This window comes from Cyprinus carpio, chromosome A19 (genome assembly GCF_018340385.1).
Source record: "Cyprinus carpio isolate SPL01 chromosome A19, ASM1834038v1, whole genome shotgun sequence".
Taxonomy (NCBI): domain Eukaryota; kingdom Metazoa; phylum Chordata; class Actinopteri; order Cypriniformes; family Cyprinidae; genus Cyprinus; species Cyprinus carpio.
The window spans coordinates 22496794-22524422 of NC_056590.1; the positions used below are offsets into that span (position 1 = coordinate 22496794).

The 27629-nt window shown below is 37.8% G+C and overlaps 1 protein-coding gene across 1 annotated transcript in view; it reads right to left on the reverse strand.

The window, feature by feature from the left end:
- Positions 1-27629, reverse strand: part of LOC109112264 (CUB and sushi domain-containing protein 3-like) — a 369075-nt gene that overhangs the window by 49706 nt on the left and 291740 nt on the right. Inside the window, 11 exon segments of the mRNA XM_042777094.1 lie at positions 592-765; positions 1448-1621; positions 1731-1925; positions 2919-3104; positions 6114-6302; positions 12342-12488; positions 12900-13088; positions 14413-14526; positions 15282-15362; positions 18506-18651; positions 27358-27535. Of these exon segments, the coding sequence (XP_042633028.1) occupies positions 592-765; positions 1448-1621; positions 1731-1925; positions 2919-3104; positions 6114-6302; positions 12342-12488; positions 12900-13088; positions 14413-14526; positions 15282-15362; positions 18506-18651; positions 27358-27535 (1773 nt within the window).

Sequence of the window (27629 nt, forward strand, 5' to 3'; positions counted from 1 at the left end):
TCGGAAAAAAAAACAAAATACATAAATTAACGTCAAGTGCGCTTATTCCTGTTGGTGTCATCAATCTGGCAACCTGCTTGTGCGTCAAGTCTGAGGAGGAGGGGGCGGGTGAAAAAAAACCTCTCCAAATATTTTGAATTTGGACTGCAATACCTAGTTCAACCACCTGGTGTCAATCCTACATTCAGCACCTTTAAAAACTGCAACAGTAGCATGTGCTAAAATTAAGGCTGTCGATTGATTCAAAGCTTTAACTGAATTAATGACATGTTAAGCTTATTGATTAATCAGAATGAATTGCATATATGAATATATTTGCTGAGAAAAGGCCACATATGAGGATATTATTGTGGCAGATCTAAATATGTTACTATATATTATTTCAATATTATTAAACATACAGGCCAGATACTCATTAACACATTTTTATAATTAAGTTTACTAATTTATTGTGTTAGACACAATTAAAAAATATATGATTCTTAACTTGGTGTTTGGTGCTTTAGCTACTCTGTCTGAACTAATCTATTCATGGATCCAGTAATTTTCCACAGCTTGTCTGAGAGAGAAAAGTGCTAGTCCCAAACTCACGGACGCAGATGGGCAGCTGTCCGGACCAGTTGTGGTCTTGTTGGCAGATGCGCACAGAGGAGCCGATGAGGCGGAAGCCGGAGACACACTGGTACACAACCGTGTCTCTGTAGCCGAAGTTCTCCCCGATCACCTGACCGTTGACGATCTGCTCGGGTAAACCACAGTGGCCAGCTGAAAGGAGAGGAAAGAGAAGAGAGAAAGATTAAAGTGAGAGGTCTGAGCAGCAGCTACATTACACAGTAAAATATTAACATCCAATGCTTTTAGAGAGACAAACTGCTACATGTAATTAAGCGCCTTAGGAGTGCATGTAAATTCAAAAAAGTGAGACCTTCAGTGAAGCAGGAGAAAGAAACATGATTGAGGCCAAATGTACTTCAAGCCCTTAGACACTACGGTATGTGTGTGTATTTTGAGCTGTGTTCTAAAGTCTGGGGTCAGAAAGGTTTATTTTAAACTAAGTTAATACTGTTATTCAGAAAGGATTGATGATCTTTTGAACCTTCTTTTCATAAAAGAATTTGGGAAAAAAAATTATCATGGTTTCAACAAAAATATAAGCAGCACAACTGTCTAAATCATAGAAAATAGTATAGAGAAACACACACACACATAAATATATACATACACATACATACTGTGGATACATTCACACTTAATTAACAAGACATTAATTACAATGTGGTAAAGTTATAATAAATACAAAGCTTAAGCACCAACTTCTGAATGGTTACTACTAGAAACTAGGATGATGACGACTCTGTCACACTTAACAAGGTTTAAAAATCAAGTTGGACCACTGCCAGGCAAACATGCAGATGTGAACAGCAGCAGTGAATGTACACCACATTACCCAAGCAACGCGTCTCTGTTCCACTCCACAGACCAGAAGATAGACACTCTCTCACAGTAGATCCCACCAGCATATATCCATTGTCACATGTAAATATGGCTGTGGCCCCAAAGGAAGTCTGAGTTCCAATTTTCTTGCCGTTGGGAGGCGTGGCCAGATCCCCACACGAGATGACTGCGGATGCAAGAGAGAGGATAAGACAAACAAGGACAATCTGGAAGGTTTAATCATTTGACTAACAGAGCCAAACAGCTGCTGGATTGGAGTTGAATTATACACTTACTTTGGCAGTGAGGCCTTTCGTTCTTCCAGCTCCACACACCACTCGTCATGCACTGAATGTGGGCAGGGCCTAAGCGGTAATAGCCAGGATCGCAGGTGAAGATGATTTTGGTCCTGTACTCATAATGCGAACCGTTAACGATCCGCCATCTTCCATGTTCCAGAGAGAAAGATCCGATACTTGGGCAAACCACAACTATGCAGCAAATACACCAAAATCAATATTCAGAATTCAATGCCCACCCATTAGTAAGGTGTCAATATTTTTGTAATGGTTCTGTTTCAAAATGTATTGAGCTGCCATGCTATTGTCATAGGTATCTGTCTTCAAAGGCAGCATGATAACTAAAACTGATTTGACTTATTTGGAACGGCAGCAACTCCATGTGTCAAACAGCATTATTCACAGTTTGGTGTTAGCATACCACTACAGCAAAATCTCTGATAAGCATAATTAAACATCACACACACAAATACAGAATAACAATTAACTTTTTATCAAATGTAAGTTTATTTACAATTTGAATATTATATCTTAAATTGATTTTTTTTTGTTGCCATTATGTATAATGGGATTGCATTCACTACAAAGGATAAATGCAATGCTGCTTTAGAATTTTTCTAAATAGAAGGCATGTAGAAGTCTTAGAAGGCAGCAATTCTGATCCCTACCTTTGGAAACAGGCTTTGTATTGAGATTGATGCTTTAAAATGCAGCCCAAGTATGCAGCTCACGTTTTTGAAACAGAGGCATCATTTTGGCAGATATAATTGGCTCATAAATAAATGATGATTAAAGCTGAAGCAAAGAAATCTCTCAAAGACCCTTTAAGGCACGTCGATTCACTCAGCGGCCATCTTGTATTGCCCCAGGCAGCTATTTTCTATTTAGCCAATAGGAATACAAGCAAAGCTCCTGCCTACTTGAATGGAAAAACACTGCAATTTTCAAAACAGTTTGTCTAAATTATGTTTTCATAACACATTCCAAATCAGCAATAAAATCTGACAATAACAGTATTATAAAATTTGCTTTTCTTACCGAAATAATGAGTAAACACACTGTATTAAAAGGCGATTATTTCTGTGTACGAGTCCATCTCCTTCTACTTTTACTGTCTCTTGATCTCTTTATCTGCTGTAAAATTCATGCTGAGGGGCTTCTGCATCTCTATGAGCGGGCCTGTACCTGAGCAGCGAGGGACTTTGTTGTGGTTGCTCCAGGTGCTGTCAGGCTGGCACACAGCACTGGTCAAGTCTTTGGAGGACAGCCGGTAGCCATCGTTGCAGAAGTAGGTCACACGTGTACCCACTGAGTAGTCCATAGCAAGCACTCCTCCATTCACAGGAGCCTTGGGCACCCCACAGGAGACAGCTTATGGGTGTGAAAATGAGATAGACATATGGAATGTTAAGTAATAAGCTGAAGATATAATTATGACAAGATAATTAAAAAAACCTCTCATCATTGCTTATTACCCCATTAGAATATTTCACCATCAGAGCATTGAAAATTGGTTATTTGATTGGCTGGTTTTATAAGATGCAATTGGACCTGCTTTTCAGGTGCTTATGAACACGAAGTGGCTTTATTAAAGGTCAATACTACATTTATGAGTAAAAAAGCCACTACAGATATATTGGCCAAAAGGATGTGGTCTATCCAAACTGGCACAGCATCAGAATTTAGGTATGCATGATATATTTGTACCATATCGGTTACCAGCTGAGAGAGAAGACATTGTTTACATTTATCTTTATAGTCTTTATAAATGCTAATTTAATACCACTGTGAAATGTAATTATGTAACAAATCTCAAATAATTGCTGTTTATAGTGTTCATCGTCTGTTTGATTACGTCTTTAATAGATTTTTCTGTACATTCCTGCTGTATGTATGTGCATTAACTGAAAGCCACCACTGATAAGCTACTACTAAATATAATGTAAAAAACTGAATTTTCTGTAAATCACAAAAAAAAAAAACAATAACACTAAAAAAACCATACAAATAAACTTGAAATGAATATTCATTTTCCTTGCTGTACATTATAATCTTGTGATGCCTAGATTCAAAAGTGTTTAATTTTTAATTAATTTAGACAAAATGTAATATCATCCATGACAAGAAAATAATTATTGTCTTTTTGGTGTTGGCCTGAATTTTAATATCAGCATATTCATAATTAATAATTATAATAACAAGAAGAAAAAGAATGGCACACGGCCACCCCCAAACTAAAGTTCTCCACAAAGTTGAAAGCACAGAATACTTTATAATGTCACTGCCTGGTGTTACATTAAGAATTGGAATTAAGGAGCCTAGTCAATTCATTAAGTTTAGTGTAAAGTTACTCAGGTTTACGCTGAACACTTTATAAGAGAGATCAATATTGTATTAAATGTATTAATAGAAAAGTCAAACAGAGAAGGGCAAAATAATGACTCTATGACTTCAGACAATCAAGGTTCGCCTGCATATAATGGCAGACCTTTTTCATAAACAATGAAATAGCACTCAAAGAGTTGAACTATTCCACTATAACTATACTTGTCACCAGTGTGGCAAACCAGCCAATGGAACATTCCGTCTTGCTTCTTGCTCTCCTTCTCCCTTACACAAGCAGCACTGGAACATATTATTTATCAACACGCAGTACTTTTAGATGACGCTAAGTATGAATAACCATCCGACTGTCAGTGCTCAGCCATTAGAATCCGAACAATAACCTCCCAGTAATTAAAGAGCACACATCATGCATAAAGCCGTTCCTCACCAAGAGTGGCCTTTGACAGTGACGCGCGATGAACTGTTGCTTTGCTTTAGGATAACAAAAAATGAAAAGTGCCCAGAATGCTTTTGGAAGTTTACAGAGTCATTTAAGCGTCACCTGATGTTAGTGGCACCAGAGCCTGTGGCCCTTAGAGGGAGTAGGGGTCCATTCTGTCACATTAGTGCAGGAGTAGAGGCCCTGCATTACTGTGTGGCCTCAGAAACTATTTAGTCAGGCTCATCTACTCTACTGTGAAGCTGCGTTTGAGAGGATAGATGGAGCAGGATAAACCACACAGATGGATAAAGAGAGCTCTGAAGATTAGTCATTAATGTGACAAGTGAAACAGATCATGAATAAACAGTATCAGTGAGAAGAGCAGCGACAGTAATTACTGCGTCTCCATCACTGACCGTAAAAGCTTGTTAGAGATGCATCAGGTAAATTACTGATCATATCTGCAAGCACTGAATTATTACCTGCAGACTTTAAAAAAGGTCTGTTGGTTGTTTTAGTCAACAAAATACAGGTGTGAAAAGAATACAAGCTCAATGCAAGTTTAATACTTAAATGACAGCATTTGTGGCATAATGTTGACGTGGCATTAATTTAGTCATAAAAAAAAAATTAAAAGGATATTCACCCCTAAATGAAAATTCTGTCTTTAATTACTCACCCTCATGTCGTTCCAAACCTGTTAGACCTTCGTTCATCTTCGGAACACAAATTAAGATATTTTTGATGATATCCAAGAGCTTTCTGACCCTGCACAAACAGCAATGCAACTGACACATCCAAGGCCCAGAAAGGACAATGTTAAAATAGTCCTTGTGACATCAGTGGTTCAACCGTAATTTTATGAAGTTACAAGAATACTTTTTGTCCGCAAAGGAAACAAAAATAATGACTTTATTCAACAATTCTCTCTTCTGTGTCAGTCTCCACTGTACATTCACGAGATTACCTCTACACATGCAATGTCCTTACTACCTTTCTGGGCCTACTTGGTAGTTCAGTTGCTGTTTGTGCAGGGTCAGAAAGCTCTCGGTTTTCATCAATAATATCTCAATTTGTGTGTTTTAGAGTAATTAATGACAAAATTTTCATTTTTGGGTGAACTATCCCTTTAAACAATATTAGTGTTAAAATTATTTTAGATAAAAGCCTTTGCTGTGCAAAGTTTTAGTCAATTTTTTTAAAAATTGCCATGATATTGTAAAGCCTAAAACTCTAAAATTACTGAAAGATTACAGGAATCATATTAAATTAAATTATTAGAAAAATTCCAGAAATTGGTCCCTTTACTTCTATTGTAAATGCCACACCTTATCCTTGAGGGGGTGAAAATTATTATTTATAAATCTAATTCAAAGTTTGAAATTTGAGAAAATACTGAACCCAGAACCAGAATACTTTCCCATATCTCAGTTTGAAGATGGTCATTGTTTTTGCAAATCAGAAATACTTTGTGCTAGTAAATAACATTAATGTTGAAGCTGGTTAAATGCCTAATGATCATAAAGTTTTGTATTGAACATACAATGTACTTGGGTTATCAGGTCACTCAAATCAAAATGGACTAGCAAACATCCTGATTTGCTGGGTCTTACCTTGGCAAGCAGGAACCGGGGCGTCCCAGGCATAGTAGCCGAAGGGGGTCTTCTTGCAAATGGCGGTGCTCTTCCCAATAAGCCGGTATCCACGGTCACAGGCCCAGCGTACCAGGCTGTTTAGGTGTCCTCCTGTTTGGCTGCTTATGGATCCATGGAGGGGAGAGTCTGGGGTGCTGCAGTACAGAGCTGTTCAGACAGACAGTTAGAAACCAGACCCCATCAGTTCCTTAATCACCACCCAGAGCAGACCCCTGTGACATGGGGCTCATTCATTCATTCAGCACATAGAAGTTCTAAGCTTCAAGGGGTTGAATACTTTCTGAAGGCCTTTCTGCTTTAATATCATACTGTAAAACTCCTATGTGCCTCATTCAACATGCCTCAGCCTGGTGTCTTGGAGACATTTGGAGACACAGGTTGCAGATGAATATTTTATCATTTGTGAAAAGGTCACATTATCTGGTTTATTACTTTTTTCGCCCGCTGAAATTTAGCAATGGAATTTATATTACAGAAGATAATTCTGGAAAGAATTCTTTTTAAACTTCTGCTAAATAATTCTTCTTCTTTTAACTTTTAAAATAGGTACACAAATTATTTGAGAACTTAAGTCACAGTTTAAAAAATGCATGAATTTAATTGAATCAATTATGACCTTTTCTCAAAACGCACTTAAAAAGTTTCAGTCACTTATGCAATTTAACCCACTGGTCCCACAGTACTTCAGATGGATGCATGAAGTCAATTCTCCTCAAAGTCTCCTACAGTAGCACTAACCACAGGTGTATTTCATCATATTAATGCCTTTTGTCTTAATTGTAAAACAGTAGACTGTATCCACGTTTCATATGAAAGGTCATTTTGCTATATTTATTTAACAACAAATGGTTTGATTTGTTATCTAATGAAATGAAATCTAGAGTGTATAAGCCTATAAATGCTTTTTGTAGTAACTGTATAAAAATGTAAAACAATATGCCCATATTTATCAATACTTGTGCTGTAAACAAATGCATTTGTACAATAATTTCAAATATACATCTAAGATATGAAAAAGGAGGACCTTTCAAAAAACCTGTAAAAAAAATAATAATAAAAAAACACCACCATTCATAATTTAATGGTTTATTAATTGTTTCAATTAATTTCTTAAAAATTCTTTGCTAAGTATTAAGTCTATTGTTTTAAGCTCAGTCACACATAAGCATGCCATTCATAAACAGTGCATTCAGAATGTATAAAAGTACTTCTTCTGCTATTATGTGCCAAGTCAAATTAACTGATTTTTAATAGTATTATTTATTCTCACTTCCCCACAATTCTTTAAAATAAAATAAAAAAGATTGCTGTAAATAAAAGACGGACCCAAATTAATGAAATTTATCTGGCAGAATAATAAAATAAATGAAAAAATAAATATATATATATAAAAAAAGTTATGCTAAGTTAGGCTAAGACCATTCAGCAAGACAAATTAACCAAAAAATGTGGCCAATACTACAAAATAATAAGGTCTTGAATGGAAAGTTAGAATTCTGGAATGGCCGTACTGGATTACTCTGCGAATACTACAAATGATACTTGTATTGAATGCTTAGAGTAGAGCTAAAAATACAGTGTTTTAAAATATGTTTTACAATCTGATGGTGTAACAGGATCAGAATGTGAGAAAATTCAAGGGGGTGAATACCTTCTGAAGGCACAGTTTGAAACGGAACATAAGCACATCAATAACCATGTCAATCAAACTCAGCAAGAGACTTTGACAGCAACAGAGAGCTCCACAGACAAAAAGAAGCTTTCACAATGTTAGACTTGGTTCTACCCAAGTTTCACAACAGACTGTGAGTGAATTCAAACTGATTTTCAGACTTTGAACTGAAACAAAGTATTAACATGTTGATATGGAAATTTTCACATCCTAACGATGGAAATAAACAAGCCATTCATCATTGATTTCACAAGCCGAAAACACCTGACAGGATGCTAAAGCCTGAAAAGCACTTAGAACGTGGGATGTCGGTTTGCATTTCATCTCAGTTCAAAGACACTCAGAAACACATGGCCGAACATGACTTCCTTCTGCACCTGCACCGACCACAGAAGTGTGAAGACGATGTAGGTATGAGGCCTATTTATATCTCAAAGAGGCAGGTTAGAGGAAGTTTAAGCATCTGACCTCCACTCTCACGGGCACCTCATATGGTTATATTCACTCCAGGCTTGAGTTAAACAGAAGTTCAGCCCGGATTTGCAGCCCTAACACCAGTAAAATCTGAGTTCTGAACATCCAACTGTGAAGGAAAACAAAACTGAGGTGAGCAGTGTTGGTACACTCCACTAGAAATGGCCTTCCTGAAAGGAGTTAAGTCCTTTTGATGGAAAGCCAGTGAAGAAATATTGCTAAGTGAGAATATGTTGCTAACTGCAGAAAGCACGAGCAAGTCCAAGTTAAGAAAAACTAGTGACTTGTGAGGGTAGGGTAGATTTCATAACACTCCAGAGCACTTTGAAAATAATATCTACACATACAGTGTTGATATGAGAATAAATCTGAGCACCTGCCACTGCAGTAATATGATACGCACATTACCACTCAGTAAAGTACAGAACAAAGTCTTTATTTGCCACATGACCATGTGGAATTAATAGAGTTATAGGAACAGTCCCCAGGAGCAACCCGAGGTAAAGTGCCTTGCTCAAGGGCACAATGGTGATAGCTCAAGGATCGCCCCAGGATTGCCCCTTGCATGGGTTTAAACCCCTTATGGTTACCAGCCCAGATTGCTGAATGAATAGTGATGTTATATATTGAGTGAGTGATGTGACGTGTGGCCAAGTATGGTGTCTCATACTCAGAATTTGTGCTCTGCATTTATCCCATCCAAGTGCACACACACAGCAGTGAGTAGTGAAAATAACACACACACACACACACACACACACACACACACACACACACACACACACACACACACACACACACACACACACACACACACACACACACACACACACACACACACACACACTCTTAGTAGTGGCCATTTCTGCTGTGCTACCCGAGGAACAGTTGGGTGTTCAGTGCCTTGCTCAAGGGCACTTCAGTCGTGGTATTGAGGGTGGAACACCTACACCTATAATTCCTGCTGGTACAGAGACTCAAAAAGTCAGACACTCTAACCATTAGGCCACAACTGCCCCTTATATAGTGAAGGTTATTTATAGTGAAGGTATCAGCATTTAATATTTTTTTATCTATATACTGTACAGTTGGGTCTAAAATTATGAGACCATATTTAGAATATATAATACTATAATACAAAATAAAATAAAAAAATTTTTTTACAGTTCAGTGGGGTCTAAAAGTATGAGACCATATTTAAAATCTGGGACTAAAATCTAATTTGAATCTGGAAATAAACAAAGATTTTAAGCTTTTGAAAAAAATAAAACAAAAACGCATTATGATATAATATAGCCTAATAATTAAAAAATAAAAAAAATATTTTCATTTCATTTTCATCATCAATATTATCTCATCAATTTACGGGGTCTAAAAGTATAGCCATGTTTCCACCCCTGGAACTTTACCCAGGAACTAGGGACTTTGGGCTGATTCTCGGTGTGTTTCCACCGCATGAACCAGGATCTAAATAAAGTTTGGGGTAAAAAAATGCCCCTCAGAAGGGCCTTTCGCACCGCAGGAACCTTTTCATAGTACCAGAACTAATTCTGGAACTACCCACTTTTGGGCGTTTTCGCACCGCAGGAACTTCTCCGGAGCAGGGTCTAACCAGCACAACTGGTACTACCCGTGATGTAAGTACACATTGATTGGCAAAACGCGTTCAAACAAATGTAGCACTGCCAGTTGTTGTGGAGATTCTTAGTCCACCTTTCCGTTCTTTCAATCGCCTTACGTATTCATTGACATTCCATGTCCATTATTGTGAAACCCGCGAGACACAACAAAAACACAGCTCCGATCACAGAGTCCTCCATCCTCCTGTTGTTAACGTTGTTCTTCATTTGTTAACATTGTTGAAAGCCGCGCACTAATGATATCGCTGTCGACCGACATACGTCACGTCCTAGTACACACTCTCGGTGGGAATGCAACCCTTTAAATGGTACTGGAAACAGTTCGCGCAAAATTGTCCCAGTACTTTAGTACTGTACATTTAGTTCTGGAACTAAAGTGGTGTGAAAGGCCCTAGAAAGTCCCTGCTCGCGAGGTAGTACTTTTTCAGAGGTCAGGAACTTTTGGGGGCGGGACTTAGGCACTGAGCATGCTGATTGGTTGAGTACACGCAGCATTGTGATTTCAACCACCATTTATTCGGATAATTTTCAGAATATAACTGTTATTGTGTCATGAAATTATGTTTTATTAACAAGGTTCGGGAGGAGCACATCAGATACTTAGCCTAATTTGCACAGGTGGAGCACACTTAAGATAATCAACACTAGGGTATAAATACAGTTGACTTACCCCTATCCATTGACGGTTTATCAGCATCCCCTATTTTCAATTTCCAAAAAATTTAAATAGCCAAGGCGAGCTAACTGATGTGATCAAGTACGCTGCTAGAGATCACACTCCCGTGTCGAACTCGCAAAGTCCGAACTACTGAGGATGCAAGTCCGAAATTTGCATACTTTGTATTGAGAAACACGCGCAGACCTACGTCACCAGACTATTTGCCTAATCTTCACGGTACTTTAGACCATGGTTGAAACGCAGAAAGCAACAGGTCTGGGGGGAAAATAGTTCCTGGGGAAAAAAGTTCCTGGTACAATTCTTCCCGGGAATTTTCAGTGGAAACGCGGCATATGAGACCAAAACCTGGAATTCAAGATCTAATTTAAATAAACACAAAGTTTACAAAATAAATAAATAAATAAATAATAATAATACAAAATAATAAGATTCAGCACTATTTAAAGGTCACTATTCAAATAAGTACACTAATCATATGAATCGCGTGATGGTCAGATGTTCTTGCTTTCTTTAAAGCATGGGATGCTCTTTGGATCATTCTTAAATCATGCTGAATTACTGTACATCATCATCAGATTTTAAACAAACTTGACTTAAGAATTGGTAGGGTTCATGAGAACAGTGCATTTCCCAAGTCTGTAAAAAGTATTTTCTTGGAAAAACCACTGAGACACTAGGGAAAATATCCACTTAAAGTGACCACAAAAAGCCTTCATTCTGTAGATTTGTCTGTCCCTATTCAGCTGACTCTAATACATTTGAGCACACACCCTCAAGCCTGAGGAATTGAAAGATAGGTGTGGTGAAAGAGAGCGCATATGTGTTTTTGGAGTTCCCAGGTCTTTGGTTGACATCCACAACAGCAAGTGTAGCATTCACTTAACCACAGTGCACTATTGGGCCAATGGGTCTCAGCCCTTTTCTTGCTCTATCATTATGATTTTTTTCCCGGGAGACTGTAAAGTGCACAACCTAAACTGCAAAGGATATTTGTCAAACATATATGAGCTGATGTAAGGTAGTATGTACCCCTTTCTTGAGAAAGAAGAGAAAAAACCCCCATCAAAGTACCTAACATGCAAAGTCACTTCTACACAGAAATGTTTTCAGCATGTACACAAATATACACAAACATACAGTATACATGCACATGCAGTCACACTCATACGATTCTGACAGACATTGGTAGTTGACACATAAAATCCAATGACTTCTTTTCCTATCAGTACATGTATATAGAAAAAATGCATGTATAAGGAAAAGGGTCAGTAAATATTGAATTGTTATCTGTTTCTTTAAACTGTCCTTTGTTCTGAAAATTTTATAAATAAGGATGCATCAATTTTAAAATACAAAGATAAAAAAACTCAAATAATAATTTTTATGTTATAGCTGATAACTAATAAAATTGTATACTATTTTGTCTAAATAATTTAAAAATAAAATACTTAAAACTACAATCAATCATTTTAAAAATTTATCTAGCCATCACAACATTATAATGCACAGTATACCATAAATAAAAGGAATATCAATTTTGAGATTTGAATTTCTTTTTGAAATCATGAATTATTTTTAATTAAAAGTCTCAAAGTTTCATGTCAACTACCCAAACACACTTCCACAGCTCCAAGTATACATGCTCATTCAGATTCCAGACCAGAGACGGAAAACATGCAAGCAATAAAGAAATTTAAATGGATACATACTTTGATACTCACCGACATAGCGGATGCGGAACCCCCTCTTATTGGTGCCATGGTCAGCTGACCAGCGCAGAAGAAGCTGGTGGCCAGTGGTGGTGATGTTGAAGGGTGTGGGGAGGTCACCACTCAATGTGGCCAGTGTCTGACTATGAATTGTGGGTCCTTCAAAAGAAATAGAAGAGAGACAGTTTTCAGGAGGACCGTTATACCAAATTATACCTGTCAAAAAAACTCATAAAATGAAACTCATAAAAGTAGCTCGATGCTTAGGTGGAACACAATTTGGCTCAGGCTTTTGAAATTACTTTCTGAAAAAAATATCTTGAAAACGGGCAAAGCAGACAGAGTGTAAGTAATAACGGCCTTGGCCACAAATGAGAGGCATATCCAGTCTTATTAGATTAATATCAATTCAAGATTCACTCGTCATATGTTGTATAAAAATAGTGAAATGAAAAGCTGTGTTATCACTTTGTGCATCAGGAGAAATCAATGCTGCAAAGATCTCCATAAATTAAACACTTTAACAATAACAGCCTAGTTTAAGCGAGAAAAAAAAACAAAAAACTCTACCATCAAAGACTTCCAGAATGTCGTATTCCTTCTCAGTCTGGAAAAACTCAAAATACAGGGTGATATTGTAGCCCTTCTCCACATTGATGCTCCATGAACACATCTGTAGGTTGGGGTAACTGTCTGGATACCCAGGGCTCAAAATCACCCCAGATGAGTCAAATCGGACATCATGAGCAGGACATTGCACTGTGGGGGAAAAAAATACCCATTTTATTAATTATTCATTTTGTACAAAGCAGATAATTTTGGGTTTTATGTATCAATATGATGGGCATATTTTATGTGGCACCACTCCACTAAAGTCTTCATGTTTCATGTGGTACCCAGCAAAAGATTAGTTCAGTTCAGCTGAGCTCGTCTAAATTAAACTGAAATCAGCTCAGCAACACTAGATAAGACAACATTTGACTCAACAAACCTGAACTTGACTAGATTAGACTACATTAAGCTAAACAAACTAAATAAAACTAGGCTAAACTAGACAACACAAGACAAGACTACATTTGACTCAACAATCCTAGAAAAAGACTAAACTTAACTGAAATCAGCTCAGAGAAACTAAACTAAACGAAAGAAGGCTACACTCGACTCAACAAAACTAAAGTTGACTAGACTTAATTAACCAAACCAAATTCAACTAAACTAACCTAAACTAAACTAAACTAAACTAAACTAAACTAAACTAAACTAAACTAAACTAAACTAAACTAAACTCCAAGACTAAAGTTGTGAACTGAATTACTTTAGTTCAATAGTTAATGAAATCAGGTCTGTATCTATTGATCACAATAATTCCTTAGTTTTAAAACAGAAAATCATATTTCCTCAGAAACTGTAGATGGCGGCCATCGTCTGTCATCTTGAGAAAAAAAAAAAAAAAGCCACAATTTTTCATCAAGTCAGCCTGAAATGTTACATACTCTGCAAAACACTTCATGAGCTCTCCTGCTCCATGGCTCACTTTGTTTATTCTGCTCCGAAATGGCTTTAATGTGCATGACAAATGATTGAACTGCTGTTTCCAGGCACTTTCCTGAATCTAAGCACAGGACAAATTCTAACAAAGTGAGTGCTCTCTCGTGGGGATGCAGAGAGAAGGATGGAGCTGTGAAAGATTGATGGCAGCAGCTGTTTGAGCCACTAAACTCCAAGAGCCGCATCACTCATCAACAGCGAATGTGAGGGAAGGAGCAGTGACAGGGAATGACTGAGCTCTTCATGGGCTATCAGCAATACAGCCTCTGATCACATTTTACCCTCTATTACATGTATGATGCTCGTCTGAGTGATTTGAGCTTATAGTCTAGCGATCCCAATATCCTGCAATTTACTGGTGGATGGAGGTTGGAGGTTTCCGTGGCAACATGTTCTAACACGCTGAAAACTTTAACCCCCGTTCTGCGCTGCTTCCGGTGTCTGAAAGGGGATGCATTAGGTACGTAATCCTGGTTAATGGAAGCTGGTGGGTCTTTGTCATATAAAGGGCTTTGTTCTTGAAGAGCATTCCCACCTTGGCAGGAAGGAGGGTGTCCGTCCATCTGTAGCCGTTCTCCCAGCCTGCACGTCAAAATCTCGCTCCCCACCAGGGTGAATCCGGGGTGACAGCGATAGCGGATAATATCACCTGATATGCAAAGAGAGAAAGAGAGTCGCAATGATTAAGCGTCCATTTAATTAGGTGCGACAGCGAACCTCCTTGGTTTTAATGGAGACAGATGGTAGAGATATGGGCGTGATGTATATATTTTAAGGTTAAACTTGAAGATGTTGATAATTGAGCTGTAAAGCGGCAGCGTTTGCAGCCTGTCTAATGAATTGCTTGCATTGGCTTTGCATGACAACCCCGCCACCATTGCCTATCTAAAAATAATCATGCGTAAGCACCTGGAAAACATCAAACGTATGACACATAGAAGTGTTTCTATGCGGAGAGGCATTCCTATGCACTGCCAGTGTCTAGGCAACAGGGCAAAGTGATCTCGTTTACAGTATTGTCCTAATTTCTGTAGCACCAGAAAAGCCAGGCTTAATCATTTGTGCCAACACGCCTGTGGGTGAAACGTTTATGCTACGGACGGGTCTTATTTAGGGTACTAAATGTATGTGAAGCACAAGGCATTTTTGCAAGGAGCATTAATGCCAAAATGTGATTATATTATACTAGATGTTTTACCAGTGCCTGGTCTGTTTTGAAAGACTCTTAATGGAAAAGTTCCCCCCAAAATGAAAATTCTTCTATGATTTATGAACTCTTTGACTTGTGGAACACAAAAGATGTTCTGAAGAACTGTTTTTGTCTGTATAAAGAAAGTCAATGGGGTCCAGAACAACAGAATCAGAACCACTTTTATCAACAATACCAATAGCATGTGTTCATACCTATTTCTAACTCATCATTCTCCATCAGGATATCTGCGTTTGACACTTCTGGTGGAGGCTGGCACACTCGTAACTGGTAGGCTGCAAAAGAAGTGGACAAAAGATGTGGTCACAAAGATTTGATGAGTTTTAAGAGATTCAAAGCTCTTAAAAATGAATTGAAATGTAATGAAAAATACATATAAAAGCAAAAAAAAAAAAAAAAAAATTTATTATTAGAATTTATGCATTAGTAATCAATGTTTTCATTTGTACAAAGTTATCTCTAAAAGTCCCCTTTGCCCCATCCCATGCCCCATCTCAAAATACCCCTCATGTTCAAGCCATTTTTTATGAAGGCATAGTAGATGCTTGCACCCCGGCATAGCTTTTGAACAGACAAACATTGATGTTAATAATATTAATCGTCATATTTCATGATACTTCTCATTTTATTTTAGTACAGCCCATTATTTTCTCATTGAAATGTTTTGCCTCTGATAAAGCCGCCTCTGCGCAGTGTGACGTTCAGCACATTTGCATTGGCATCTAGACAGTACTAATGACAGAGGAACCTGCCGTGACAAATAATGATGTGATTAAGTAGGGTGACACTGAGGTGCATGGAAGGGTGACTATCACTGCGCTATGGGCCGCTCTGCGGCGTTAGCACAGAGCCTTATCAATCGCTTACATCTATGACAGGGGATACACACGCTTGCAAGTGAGCGTGTCATGGTCGTTAAAAACGCCAAGAACCAAACGACTCGCATAATGAGCGAATCACTTAAGAATAGAAGGAATTTATCTGGCTACAGATTGCATGAGTAATGCATTTGTTGTGAGAGTATAACAGCACTGTGGCCCTTTCCTGTGCAATGTATAGATAGCCACGAGTGTTGGTGATAATTACAGAGTAGGTTTGCACAGCATAATTGGCGAGTTAATTATTCTGGCGTTAATGAAAACTGCGAACGCAACAGGACATCGGAGTAGTCAAGTTGATTCGAAGTTTGACATGAAGCCATAATTGTAGAGACTTCACACTGATTAAGATGGATATCAGAAACCTCTGAGTTCTTCGCTTTGAGGTTATCATGAGCTGAGTTTTCCTGAGATTAAAGACTAGCTTTGTCTTGCCAAGTTGATGTTTCAGAAGGCTGAGTTGGAAACACGCTAATTAACTATTGAAGCCCACTTAGCATGTGGCTCCTTCCCTGTTGTGTTTTGGGGTAAGTGGCCAAAATGGAACCGCAACAAATGGGACAGCCCAGGGAGATGAGGGTGGACGCTCTGATCAGCAGCCATGTGGCTGAAGACACTATACTTCCCTATAAGAGGCATTTCAAGTGGGTGTGAAAAAGGAGGGTAAAAAACAACAGAGGGTTGTGTTTTAAAAACCCACACACACTAAATTTATTAAATTACAAACATTCTTTGTTGTTGTCTGGAGTTTTTCTTTGATGAATCATGGACCAAAGAGGCAGGAATGGATAGTTTGTGAGTGTGTATACTTCTGAGAGCCATTAGAATGAGACTTTGGAATAAAGTCGTTAAAATGGGCTACTTGGCGCTTCTCTAACTCAGAGATGCCTCTTTGATGTCCTTGGTGTCTGGACAGAATATTGAGTAAAACCCCGCTAATAAACCTGAGTGAATTTGGAGGGCATGATCTCTGCATTTGAGAGCCCATTCCAAGCTCATAATCATGTTCCATAGATTCCTGTCTAAGCTGCTTTGGATAGATTGGCTTTAAAACACTAGAGGATGCGACATCAGAGAGCAGATTGGCAGACCCGACAGAGCCCTAATATGATTAGATAACATATTAAATACTAGATGAATATTTGAGTTTAATGGATGATAATTTTTACTAATTCATATCAAAGCAGTTGGTGGAAATAAAGTTGTCTTTCAGGCTCTGTGTCCCATTTATTCAGAATCAAACGGAATAAAAACTAAACTCATTATGACGGAACAAGGTATTCCCAGGGCAAATCTGAGCAAATATAGACGATCCTTTCTCTTTGTTATGTATGCACATCACAGTCTAAAATATCTGCAGATGCAAAATTAGTCATCAGCAATTCAATCCACGAAAGACGAGTGAAGAAACTGAACTCATTCAGTGACAAAACAATATGGTCTGGAGCATAAAATCTAACAAAAAAATAGTTTTTTACTGCCAACACAAACATATAGCGTATTAAAAGAGTAACAGAACCAATGTGATCATTTACTCACCCTTATGTCTGAATCTAAAAAAATGATTTGGTTGAACAAAAAAGGTTTTATTTAAAGAAGATTTTTTTGCTGCTCTTTGCCATACAATGAAAGTGAATGGTGACCAGTGATTAAGAACTTAAATTTCAGACAATTCTTCAAATAAAGCTCTCATATGCAGGTTTAGGACAGGATAGAAAAGAGCAGCATGAACATTCTTCAAAACCTTTCCTTTTGTGTTCCACAGCAAAAAGATAGTTATACTTTTTTGACAGGAGGGTGAATAAATGAAATATTTTTCATTTGTAGGTAGCCTCTCTCTTTAATTAAGGGTTTAGTGAAATTGAATGGAAATATACAAACCAGACTAATCAGAGAACTCTATACATAACCTTGTGATTGCTGGCGTGACTCACAATCTAAAATGGTCATTTTCTTTAAATGCATCTCAGGATCATTAAGCCCAGAGGGACAGCTGACATGCGCCGAGGATCAATATGAAAGCATGTAACAAACTGTAAATACTAGTCAGCAGCCTGACCCAAGTCAATATGAAAATGTAAATGTAAGCATAAATGTAAGCCAATGTAAATGCCTGGTTGGGATTGAAATGACACAGTAAAGATAGATATTTATTGAATCAAACCGCACCAACTTTCACCAATTCCTGTTTACAAATCATCTCAGGTTCTTGAAAAGCATCTTACACTATTTAGTACCAAGGTTAAAATTAAACAAGCCTAAGGAATCATTTCTAAAGAAGTGCAAGTATATTTAGGTGGCTTACATACACATAAGGCTACAATGTCTGAATATATAACCTGCCCTCAATTAAAATTCCTTTGAACAGATAAATGTGTAAATCACTCAGTTTCTCACAGAGGCAAATGATACAGTATTTAAACAGTTTGGCCAAATGATTATTTGTGTTGTTAAAAACCATAGCGGTCAGTGAGGCGCTGATTGGATAAACTAGTAAGACATGTCTATGAATGGAACCTGAAGTGTGTGGAGACTCTCACCATGGTAACTAAGCACAAAGAAACCACTTCCACTAAAGTCGCTGTGGAACTTGATGAGGATCTGATTGGATGTGCTGTAGACTGACTCCAGGGCTGTGTTACCACTGAACTGACCGATCTGGGGTGAACTCTGGTCAGGACCATCCCTGCAAAAAACAGAAATGGAGCGGGATTTACAAATTATCCACAGCTACATCAAGAATTACTGATCTCATTATTTGTAATTAGACAGGCCTAAGTCAACTTATGCAATGGGTTTGGAAACAAAGGGTTTCCATAAAAATATTGTTTTTCAGTGCAAAACCCACCTGCAATCTACAATAAATGGAGCCTGAGTGTTAAAATTAAGTCGTTGTCACTCTTTTCAGAGAAAATGAAGCTCATTATAAATTCTGCCTTGTTTACAAATTTGTTCACCTGGCACAGTTAACGTTGCATTATTATTGTGGGTGGTAAAGAGAATTTGTTAAAAGTTCTTCTGTTGATCATGGCAGCATACAGGAATTATTTAAATAATGAACAAAAGAAAGTTGCATTAAATCAAATATACTTTCTGCATTTAAAGTAGGCTCCTAAAACAACACATACAGCAAGTGCAAATTAATTTTTTGTGTGTGTTCTGAAGCACCCCGTAAAGAATCTGGAGCTACAGTACACACAGACTAAATAAATTAAACATTTTAAGATTCATCTCCACTGCACTTTATCACTTAAAGGTGCTTTTATGAACCTTAAGTCACTGAAATGCAGCTTTAACCTAGTAGCCCAGCAAAAATAATGACTCTGCAATTACAGTGAAAGTAAATAAACTACGTGCTTCATAGTTTAAGACTGATCTCTGCTGCAGAACAGCGCTGAACGCTGCTTTTATGAGCCATATTGTCTGAAATGGGACTTTAAGCGGAGACAGCAATACTTCCCCTATTATTGACTGCAAGAAAAAGCGAGAAGCGGATCTCTAAAACAGCCAGTTATTACTCTGTGTCTTGTAGTTTATTAAGCTATCTTCCTGCCATTTCTGCTGCTGTCTTTACATTAGGCCAGCCCAGCAGAAATGCATAAAGTCTTTGTTCTGTACATGAACGATAGAGCTGGACTAATGAACTAGAAGACACTGTTTTATCTAGGTCATCTATGATGCATGAGATGATCACTAGGAGCAGCACACAGAGGAACTGATGGAGCACCCAGAGAGATATACAGAGGTGTGGTTGAGATTTTGTTCACAAGTTTTAGTAGAGCACTTTGTCAAGCAGTTTTGAGACAGACTGAAGCACTGCAACATGTAAAATAAATGCTCAACTGCAGATTGCACCAAGCAAAAAAGTAAGAAAAAAAAATGCAATAATAATGTAACCTCTATTCGTGGTGAAAATGCATTATTTAAAACAACGGTGAGTGTAGGGTATGCAGAATCCATTAATAAATAAAAGTACCCTCTGGAAATTTTCTTAAACGAGGGATTTCTGATATGAAAAGTGAACAGCTGACATTAATTATTGGATTCATCATGGGTTTCATTCAATGCATTATTCCATCTCCCCTGCAACTGGGTGTCACAGCGATGTGAAGAACAATTAGTCAAAAACCTCTGCTCTTCCAAACAACCAACTGGCTTAAACTGACTCTGTAAGGACACAAACTCTGATTTCTCTGATGTGTCTGATTCTCTATGTGAAAACTTTCTGTCTTTCTTTGTTGATAACACAAAATTGTCAAGACCCCAATCTCTGCAGACGTCACATGCCTTTTCTGAAATAACCAGTCGCTCAGTCACCTGGAGTGTGTTTGATCACATTTCCTTACAAACCTGTAAAGCTATTATTGCACATTTAAAATCCACCTCTTGTCATTATGATTTTATTCCTTCACATTTTTTAAAGCAAATTGTAGATATCGTAGGGCCTGATCTTCTGTTTTTTATCAGTATCTGTCTGAGTACTGGTATGGTCCCTGACTGTCTAAAACATGCTTCCGTCACTCCTTTTTTGAAAAAATCCAATCTTGATGTTTCTGTGCTAAGCAATTTTAGACTGATTTCCAATCTCCCATCTATTTCAAAAGTTTTAGAAAAGGTGGTACTCAATCAACTACAGTCTTTTCTGAGTTCAAACTCAGTATACAAAACTTTTCAGTCAGGTTATAGAAAATTGCATAGTTCTGAATCTGCGTTACTGAAAGTTGGAATGCTGTTGCTTTGATCCTTTTAGATCTCAGTTCAGCATTTGATATGATTGATCATAAAATTGTAATTTCTAGATTGGAAAGTTATGTAGGCATTTAGAGCATTGTTCTAAAATGGTTTCGGTCATATTTAACCAATAAGAAGTTTTCTGTATGTATTGGAAAACATATTTCTTCAGTAGTACACCGCTCCTGTGGTGTTCCACAGGGATCAATCCTTGATCCTACACTTTTCTCTTTATACATGCTACCACTGGGATCCCTGTTTTCTAAACATGGAGTATCGTTTCATTTATATGCTGACGATACCCAGCTGTATCTCCCACTTAAATGTAACGAATTATGTTCTATTGAGGTTTTGCTAGCATGCCTACAGGATCTGAAAATTTTTGGCCTTAAATGAGAAAAAAACTGAAGTTGTATTGTTTGGACCAAATTACTTTTATGATCGTGGTGATCTGGATCTGGGAATTTTAATTTCTCATGTTACTCCGTGCGCTAAAAACCTTGGCGTTTTAATTGACACAGGACTTTGGTTTGATAAACAGATAAATTCTGTCGTCAAATCATGCTTTTTCCTAGCCTGGGTGCCAGCCCGAACCCCGCCCACAACATTTTTTGGACGGGAAGTTCGGTCTGGACTCGATCCATTGAGAAGTAATTATGCTCGGCTCCCAGAAGGCCGACCCAATCAAATTGCCAGGGCGGGCTTTAATCGATGATGGACAGGCTATCTGCGGTTACGTAAGATAGGGCGTCTTGGAAGGGGTAGGCTCACGATCTCTTTTCTCTGAAGCCTCAGATGAACACGCTTCTTCAGCCTTGTCTCTTTCGTCGTCTTTACATTTTTTAAAGTTAGTCAAGTACCGTGTAATAAAGTTGAGACAGGGCCGACAAATGCGATAAGATTTATTTTCATTATTGTCGAGATCTAATCCTAAACAGAGAACTTGTTCGTATATACATGCACCTTTTGTGTTTCTCTCAAAAATGTTATTCGTGCTCGTAAGTACTCCGCGAATTCTTAAATTCTTTTTACAACAGCGGCAAAGATCGTTTAAACTCATTACTTTCCTACTTCTTCCAGTTCCAGCGTGCGTGCGTGCAGATGAACTCTCTTGACAACTATGCGTTGCTCAACATACGTCACTTACTGCGTTGCTCTGATTGGTTGTAGGTCTATCCAATTGAGTGCAGAGTTTTTTTTTTTTTTACTGGTTCGGTTAAGACACGCCCCATAATTCAAGTGCAATGGAGCAGTATCAGACTCACCTAGAATTCTGCCTAGAAAATGAGTATGACAAAGTCAGGCTAGCTTTTTCCATTTACACCACCTTGCAAAAGTTAAAACTTTTCTCTCCCTCAAGAATTGCGAAACAGTTATCCATGCATTCAGTACAACACGTCTTGACTATTTTAATTCACTTTATTATGGAGCTAATAGTTCATATATTGGGCATTTACAGTTTGTTCAGAACACTGCTGCTAGACTGTTGACCGGTAGCAAAAAATTTGATCGCATTACTCCCATCTTGATGTCTCTGCGCTGGCTACCGGTTAAATTTAGAATAGAGTAAAAAATTTTAGTCTTCTTTTACAAATGTTTACATGGCTTTTGCCTTTCTGTTTTGGTACTCCCTCATAACCCAACTAGGTCACTTAGGTCTGGTGATCTTGGTTTACTCTTTGTGTGCAGGACTAAGCTTAAACATCGAGGGGACAGATCCTTTGCAAAGGTTGGACCCAAACTATGGAACAGCTTACCAATGTCAATTCGAACAGTTTCATCTCTTTCTATGTTTAAATCAAAATTTAAATCTTATTTTTTATCTATGGCATTTAACTACAAATGAATTTTACTGTGTACAGGTCCTTCTAAAAAAATTAGCATATTGTGAAAAAGTTCATTATTTTCCATAATGTAATGATAAAAATTAAACTTTCATATATTTTAGATTCATTGCACACCAACTGAAATATTTTAGTTCTTTTATTGTTTTAATCAGTGTTGGGGGTAACGCGTTACAAGTAACGTGCGTTACATAATAATATTACTTTTCTGGAGTAATGAGTAAAGTAATGCATTACTTTATAAATTTACACATTAATATTTGAGTTACTTTTTTAAAAATGTAATGCGAGTTACTTTTCAGTTTAATTAATTTGCATAAAAAAAGAAGAAAAAAGTACTGAATTAAAATGAACGTAGTCACGTAGAACACTGATACGTGCGCGCCCTGCGCGGGAACAAACTCTAGTCAGGAACGGAGATGGCAGGCCAGAGCGTTACATTACTGCGATGGAAGTATTCTCATTATTTTGAAATCGTCGAAGAAAAAAGGAGAAGGGAATAATCGTTAAGTGTAAATTATGTGTTGGTGAAAAGCTCTTGTCAACTGCAAAAAAACACCACCTCAAATTTAAAAAAACATCTGCATGCAAAGCACAGCACTACAGAATTGGAAGAGAGAGCGCCGAATGATACCTCCACCCAGCCTCAAGCTAAACAACAAAAGCTTGATTTCAGTTCATCATCACCAGGTAAAACAATTAGTTCCACTGAACTCAATAAATTGGTTGCTGCTTTTATTGTTGAGGAGATGCAGCCGCTGTCCACTGTGGAGGCACCCACATTTAGAAATATCATCAGCAAAATCTCTGTGACAGGGAAAAGGCCGGGAGGCGTGCTGCCCGATCGTAAAACCTTTGCAAGCTTTTTGGATAATGCATATATGGAAATGGAGACCGAACTAAAGAAAACTTTTGCCGACTTGGAATATGTTTCAACCACTGCAGATCTATGGACTGCTCAGAATAAAAGTTTTCTGGGAATTACAGTACACTGGATAGATCCTGCTACTCTGCATCGGAAAAAAGCTGCAATCGCCTGCAGACGATTTCGTGGGAGACACACGTACGATACCATCGCAGCGGAGTTAGAGCAAATTCACAGCTCATATGCTCTTTGTGGTAAGATAACTGCCACGGTCACTGACAATGGCTCGAACTTTGTCAAAGCTTTCAGAATGTTTCAAGCTGACGATGATAATGAAACATTTTAAATGTTTAAGATATGTCTTTTACCCTGATATAACTTATTTCATAATGGCAACAAGTATTACACTCCTTATTATTACAATGGATAGTGAATTCACTTTATATAGTTTACTCTACCCACACAATAAGTACAAAAGTAAAAAACACATTACTTTCCATAATCTGTAATGTTTATTGATCTTTTATATAGCATGCATAGCTATGGGATCAGGAAGTTCTCCGAATATAATATTATTCTATATTATTATTCAATATATAGCCTATGTGTTTTTAAAAGAAAATGAAGGTGCTTGACTTGTATAGGCTGTTGTTGAATATATTACGGCTTTAAACACTAGTACAATAACTTCTCAGTCAAAAAAACACCTGTAAGACCTGAGAGAGATCAAGCCTCAGCCAGGTAAGAAAAAGTAACTGAAAAGTAACGCAAAAGTAACGTAACATTACTTTCCATAAAAAGTAACTAAGTAACGCAATTAGTTACTTTTTTGGGGAGTAACTAAATATTGTTATGCATTACTTTTAAAAGTAACTTTCCCCAACACTGGTTTTAATACTGATGATTTTGGCATACAGCTCATGAAAACCCAAAATTCCTATCTCAAAAAATTAGCATATTTCAACCGACCAATAAAAGAAAAGTGTTTTTAATACAAAAAAGTCAACCTTCAAATAATTATTTTCAGTTATGCACTCAATACTTGGTCGGGAATCCTTTTGCAGAAATGACTGCTTCAATGAGGCGTGGCATGGAGGCATTCAGCCTGTGGCACTGCTGAGGTGTTATGGAGGCCCAGGATGCTTCGATAGCGGCCTAAAGGCCCGTTCACACCAAGAACGATAACTATAAAGATAACTATAAAGATAACGATATTAGCATCCACACCAGCGAACGATATCTTCTGTTTATTCTAAGCGCACGCTCGTCTGGCGCTTTAAATTCTCGAGCGCGTTACAGCAGGATGGATTCTGATTGGCTGTCAATTTTTTATCGTTCATCAGCTGGAAAAAATCGTTTTGAAAGTGATTCCGACGATATCGTTTTTCTTTGTCTTTATCGTTATAGTTGTGGTGTGGACGCTGCTGTTCTTTAATACTGAAAACGATTTTTAGAACTATATCTTTATCGTTATCTTTATAGTTATCGTCCTTGGTGTGAACGGGCCTTTAAGCTCATCCAGAGTGTTGGGTCTTGCGTCTCTCAACTTTCTCTTCACAATATCCCACAGATTCTCTATGGGGTTCAGGTCAGGAGAGTTGGCAGGCCAATTGAGCACAGTAATACCATGGTCAGTAAACCATTTACCAGTGGTTTTGGCACTGTGAGCAGGTGCCAGGTCGTGCTGAAAAACGAAACCTTCATCTCCATAAAGCTTTTCAGCAGATGGAAACATGAAGTGCTCCAAAATCTCCTGATAGCTAGCTGCATTGACCCTGCCCTTGATAAAACACAGTGGACCAACACCAGCAGCTGACATGGCACCCCAGACCATCACTGACTGTGGGTACTTGACACTGGACTTCAGGCATTTTGGCATTTCCTTCTCCCCAGTCTTCCTCCAGACTCTGGCACCTTGATTTCCGAATGACATGCAAAATTTGCTTTCACTCTGAAAAAAAGTACTTTGGACCACTGAGCAACAGTCCAGTGCTGCTTCTCTGTAGCCCATTTCCTGCACACGCCTGTGCACGGTGGCTCTGGATGTTTCTACTCCAGACTCAGTCCACTGCTTCCGCAGGTCCCCCCAAGGTCTGGAATCGGTCCTTCTCCACAATCTTCCTCAGGGTCCGGTCACCTCTTCTCGTTGTGCAGCGTTTTTTTGCCACACTTTTTCCTTCCCACAGACTTCCCACTGAGGTGCCTTGATACAGCACTCTGGGAACAGCCTATTCGTTCAGAAATTTCTTTCTGTGTCTTACCCTCTCTCGCTTGAGGGTGTCAATGATGGCCTTCTGGACAGCAGTCAGGTCGGCAGTCTTACCCATGATTGCGGTTTTTGAGTAATGAACCAGGCTGGGAGTTTTTAAAAGCCTCAGGAATCTTTTGCAGGTGTTTAGAGTTAATTAGTTGATTCAGATGATTATGTTAATAGCTTGTTTAGAGAACCTTTTCATGATATGCTAATTTTTTTGAGATAGGAATTTTGGGTTTTTTCATGAGCTGTATGCCAGAATCATCAGTATTAAAACAATAAAAGACCTGAAATATTTCAGTTGGTGTGCAATGAATCTAAAATATATGAAAGTTTAATTTTTATCATTACATTATGGAAATTAATGAACTTTTTTACAATATGCAAATTTTTTGAGAAGGACCTGTATATTTTACGTTGCTGTTAGAAGTTCTCTTTTTATATATTGTTTCTAATGTACAGCACTTTGGTCAACCTTGTGATGGTTTTTGTATGTGCTTTATAACTAACTAATTAACTAACTAACTCTGGCTAAAGCGTGCTGTTATCCATGACTCCTTCTTTCAGAATCTATCAAGAAGATGATAATTTTAAAAGTTGCATGCTGTGCTACAAAAACAGCTTCAATTTGGCAACCTGGAAGTTAAACTTAGCAATTTTTCCTCAAAGAACTTAAGTATAATATCTGTATTGTTGTTTAATTATTCCTTATACAGTATTAAGCCTGCCAAACCTCTAGAAATTTTTCTTCTTGTTTGAAGACACATTCCCTTTGTCTAAAATACTGGAGCACATTGGCTTAATTTCCATGAGGAGGCCAAAACCAGTAGCTACAGAAAGCAAATAAAAAGTATACCCAATTAGCAAAAAATCTTTCCTGCAAGGTTAAAGAGACAAAGCTCAGAAGGGAAATTATGCACAACTATTACAAAAAGCTGCAGAAAGTAATTTATGCCCACAAACCAAGCATATTTAAACTTTTGAACAAGACAATTAATAATTAAGGTAAATTTAATGTTACGTTTTTTTTCTTGTAGAACATTAATAAAAAAAAAAATTAATAAAACAATAAACATGCACTAATGTTAAATAGAGCTAAACATCTATTTTTTTCCTACACTGAAATATTAAATATGTTTCAAAACATAGATGTAAATATTTAGTTAATGTGCAATTTAATGGCACCTCTATGTAGTGTCATCAAAGACCAGACAAAGTCAAACAAAACAAGTGTGCAGATTTCCATTTAGTAACAAGACACCACATTAGAGAACGCAGAAGCGAAACTGAATTTAATCCTGAAAATTGTCTCCTGACTTGAGGAAATGTGCAAAGGCAATTTATATAACTACTTTTCAAATGGAGAGATACTGTGATGCCTAACCAAGCAAATGAGGTGGCAGCTCGTCTTAAAAGTGTTTTTGGGAGATTTAAAGGATGATTTCCTTCCACAGACACAAGCAAGTGTGCTTTGAGGCTTTTCAGAGGACTGCAGGCTGTTTTGCACACAAGAGTGAGTGTCTTACATTCAAGGACGTTTGGAGTATGGTCACAAAAGGCTCTCAGTTCTTTTGGCTCATTCATCTGCATATACAGTTCCATAACTCTTCAGTGTTATTGTTATTTATCATACAATGACAAATATTAACTGATTCCTAAGGTCATCATGACATTTAAGAGATTCCTATGAGAGTTTACCACACAGTGATGTAGTCGTAGATGGGTTCAGTGCTGAGGACAGTGAAGTTGATGTAGATGCCATTTCCAGGGGGCACCCGGACACTCCACACACAGTCCTGAAAGTTGGGGTATTCAGCTGGGTGACCGGGTGAGAAGATGGTGCCATTCATGGAGGTGATGTTTCCACCACACAGAGCTTTTGAGGAGACAGAAAAAAAGTAATGTTGACATCATACATTTTATGCATAGATTGAACATCTGCATAAAATTTCTGCAAATAATTTTGCACT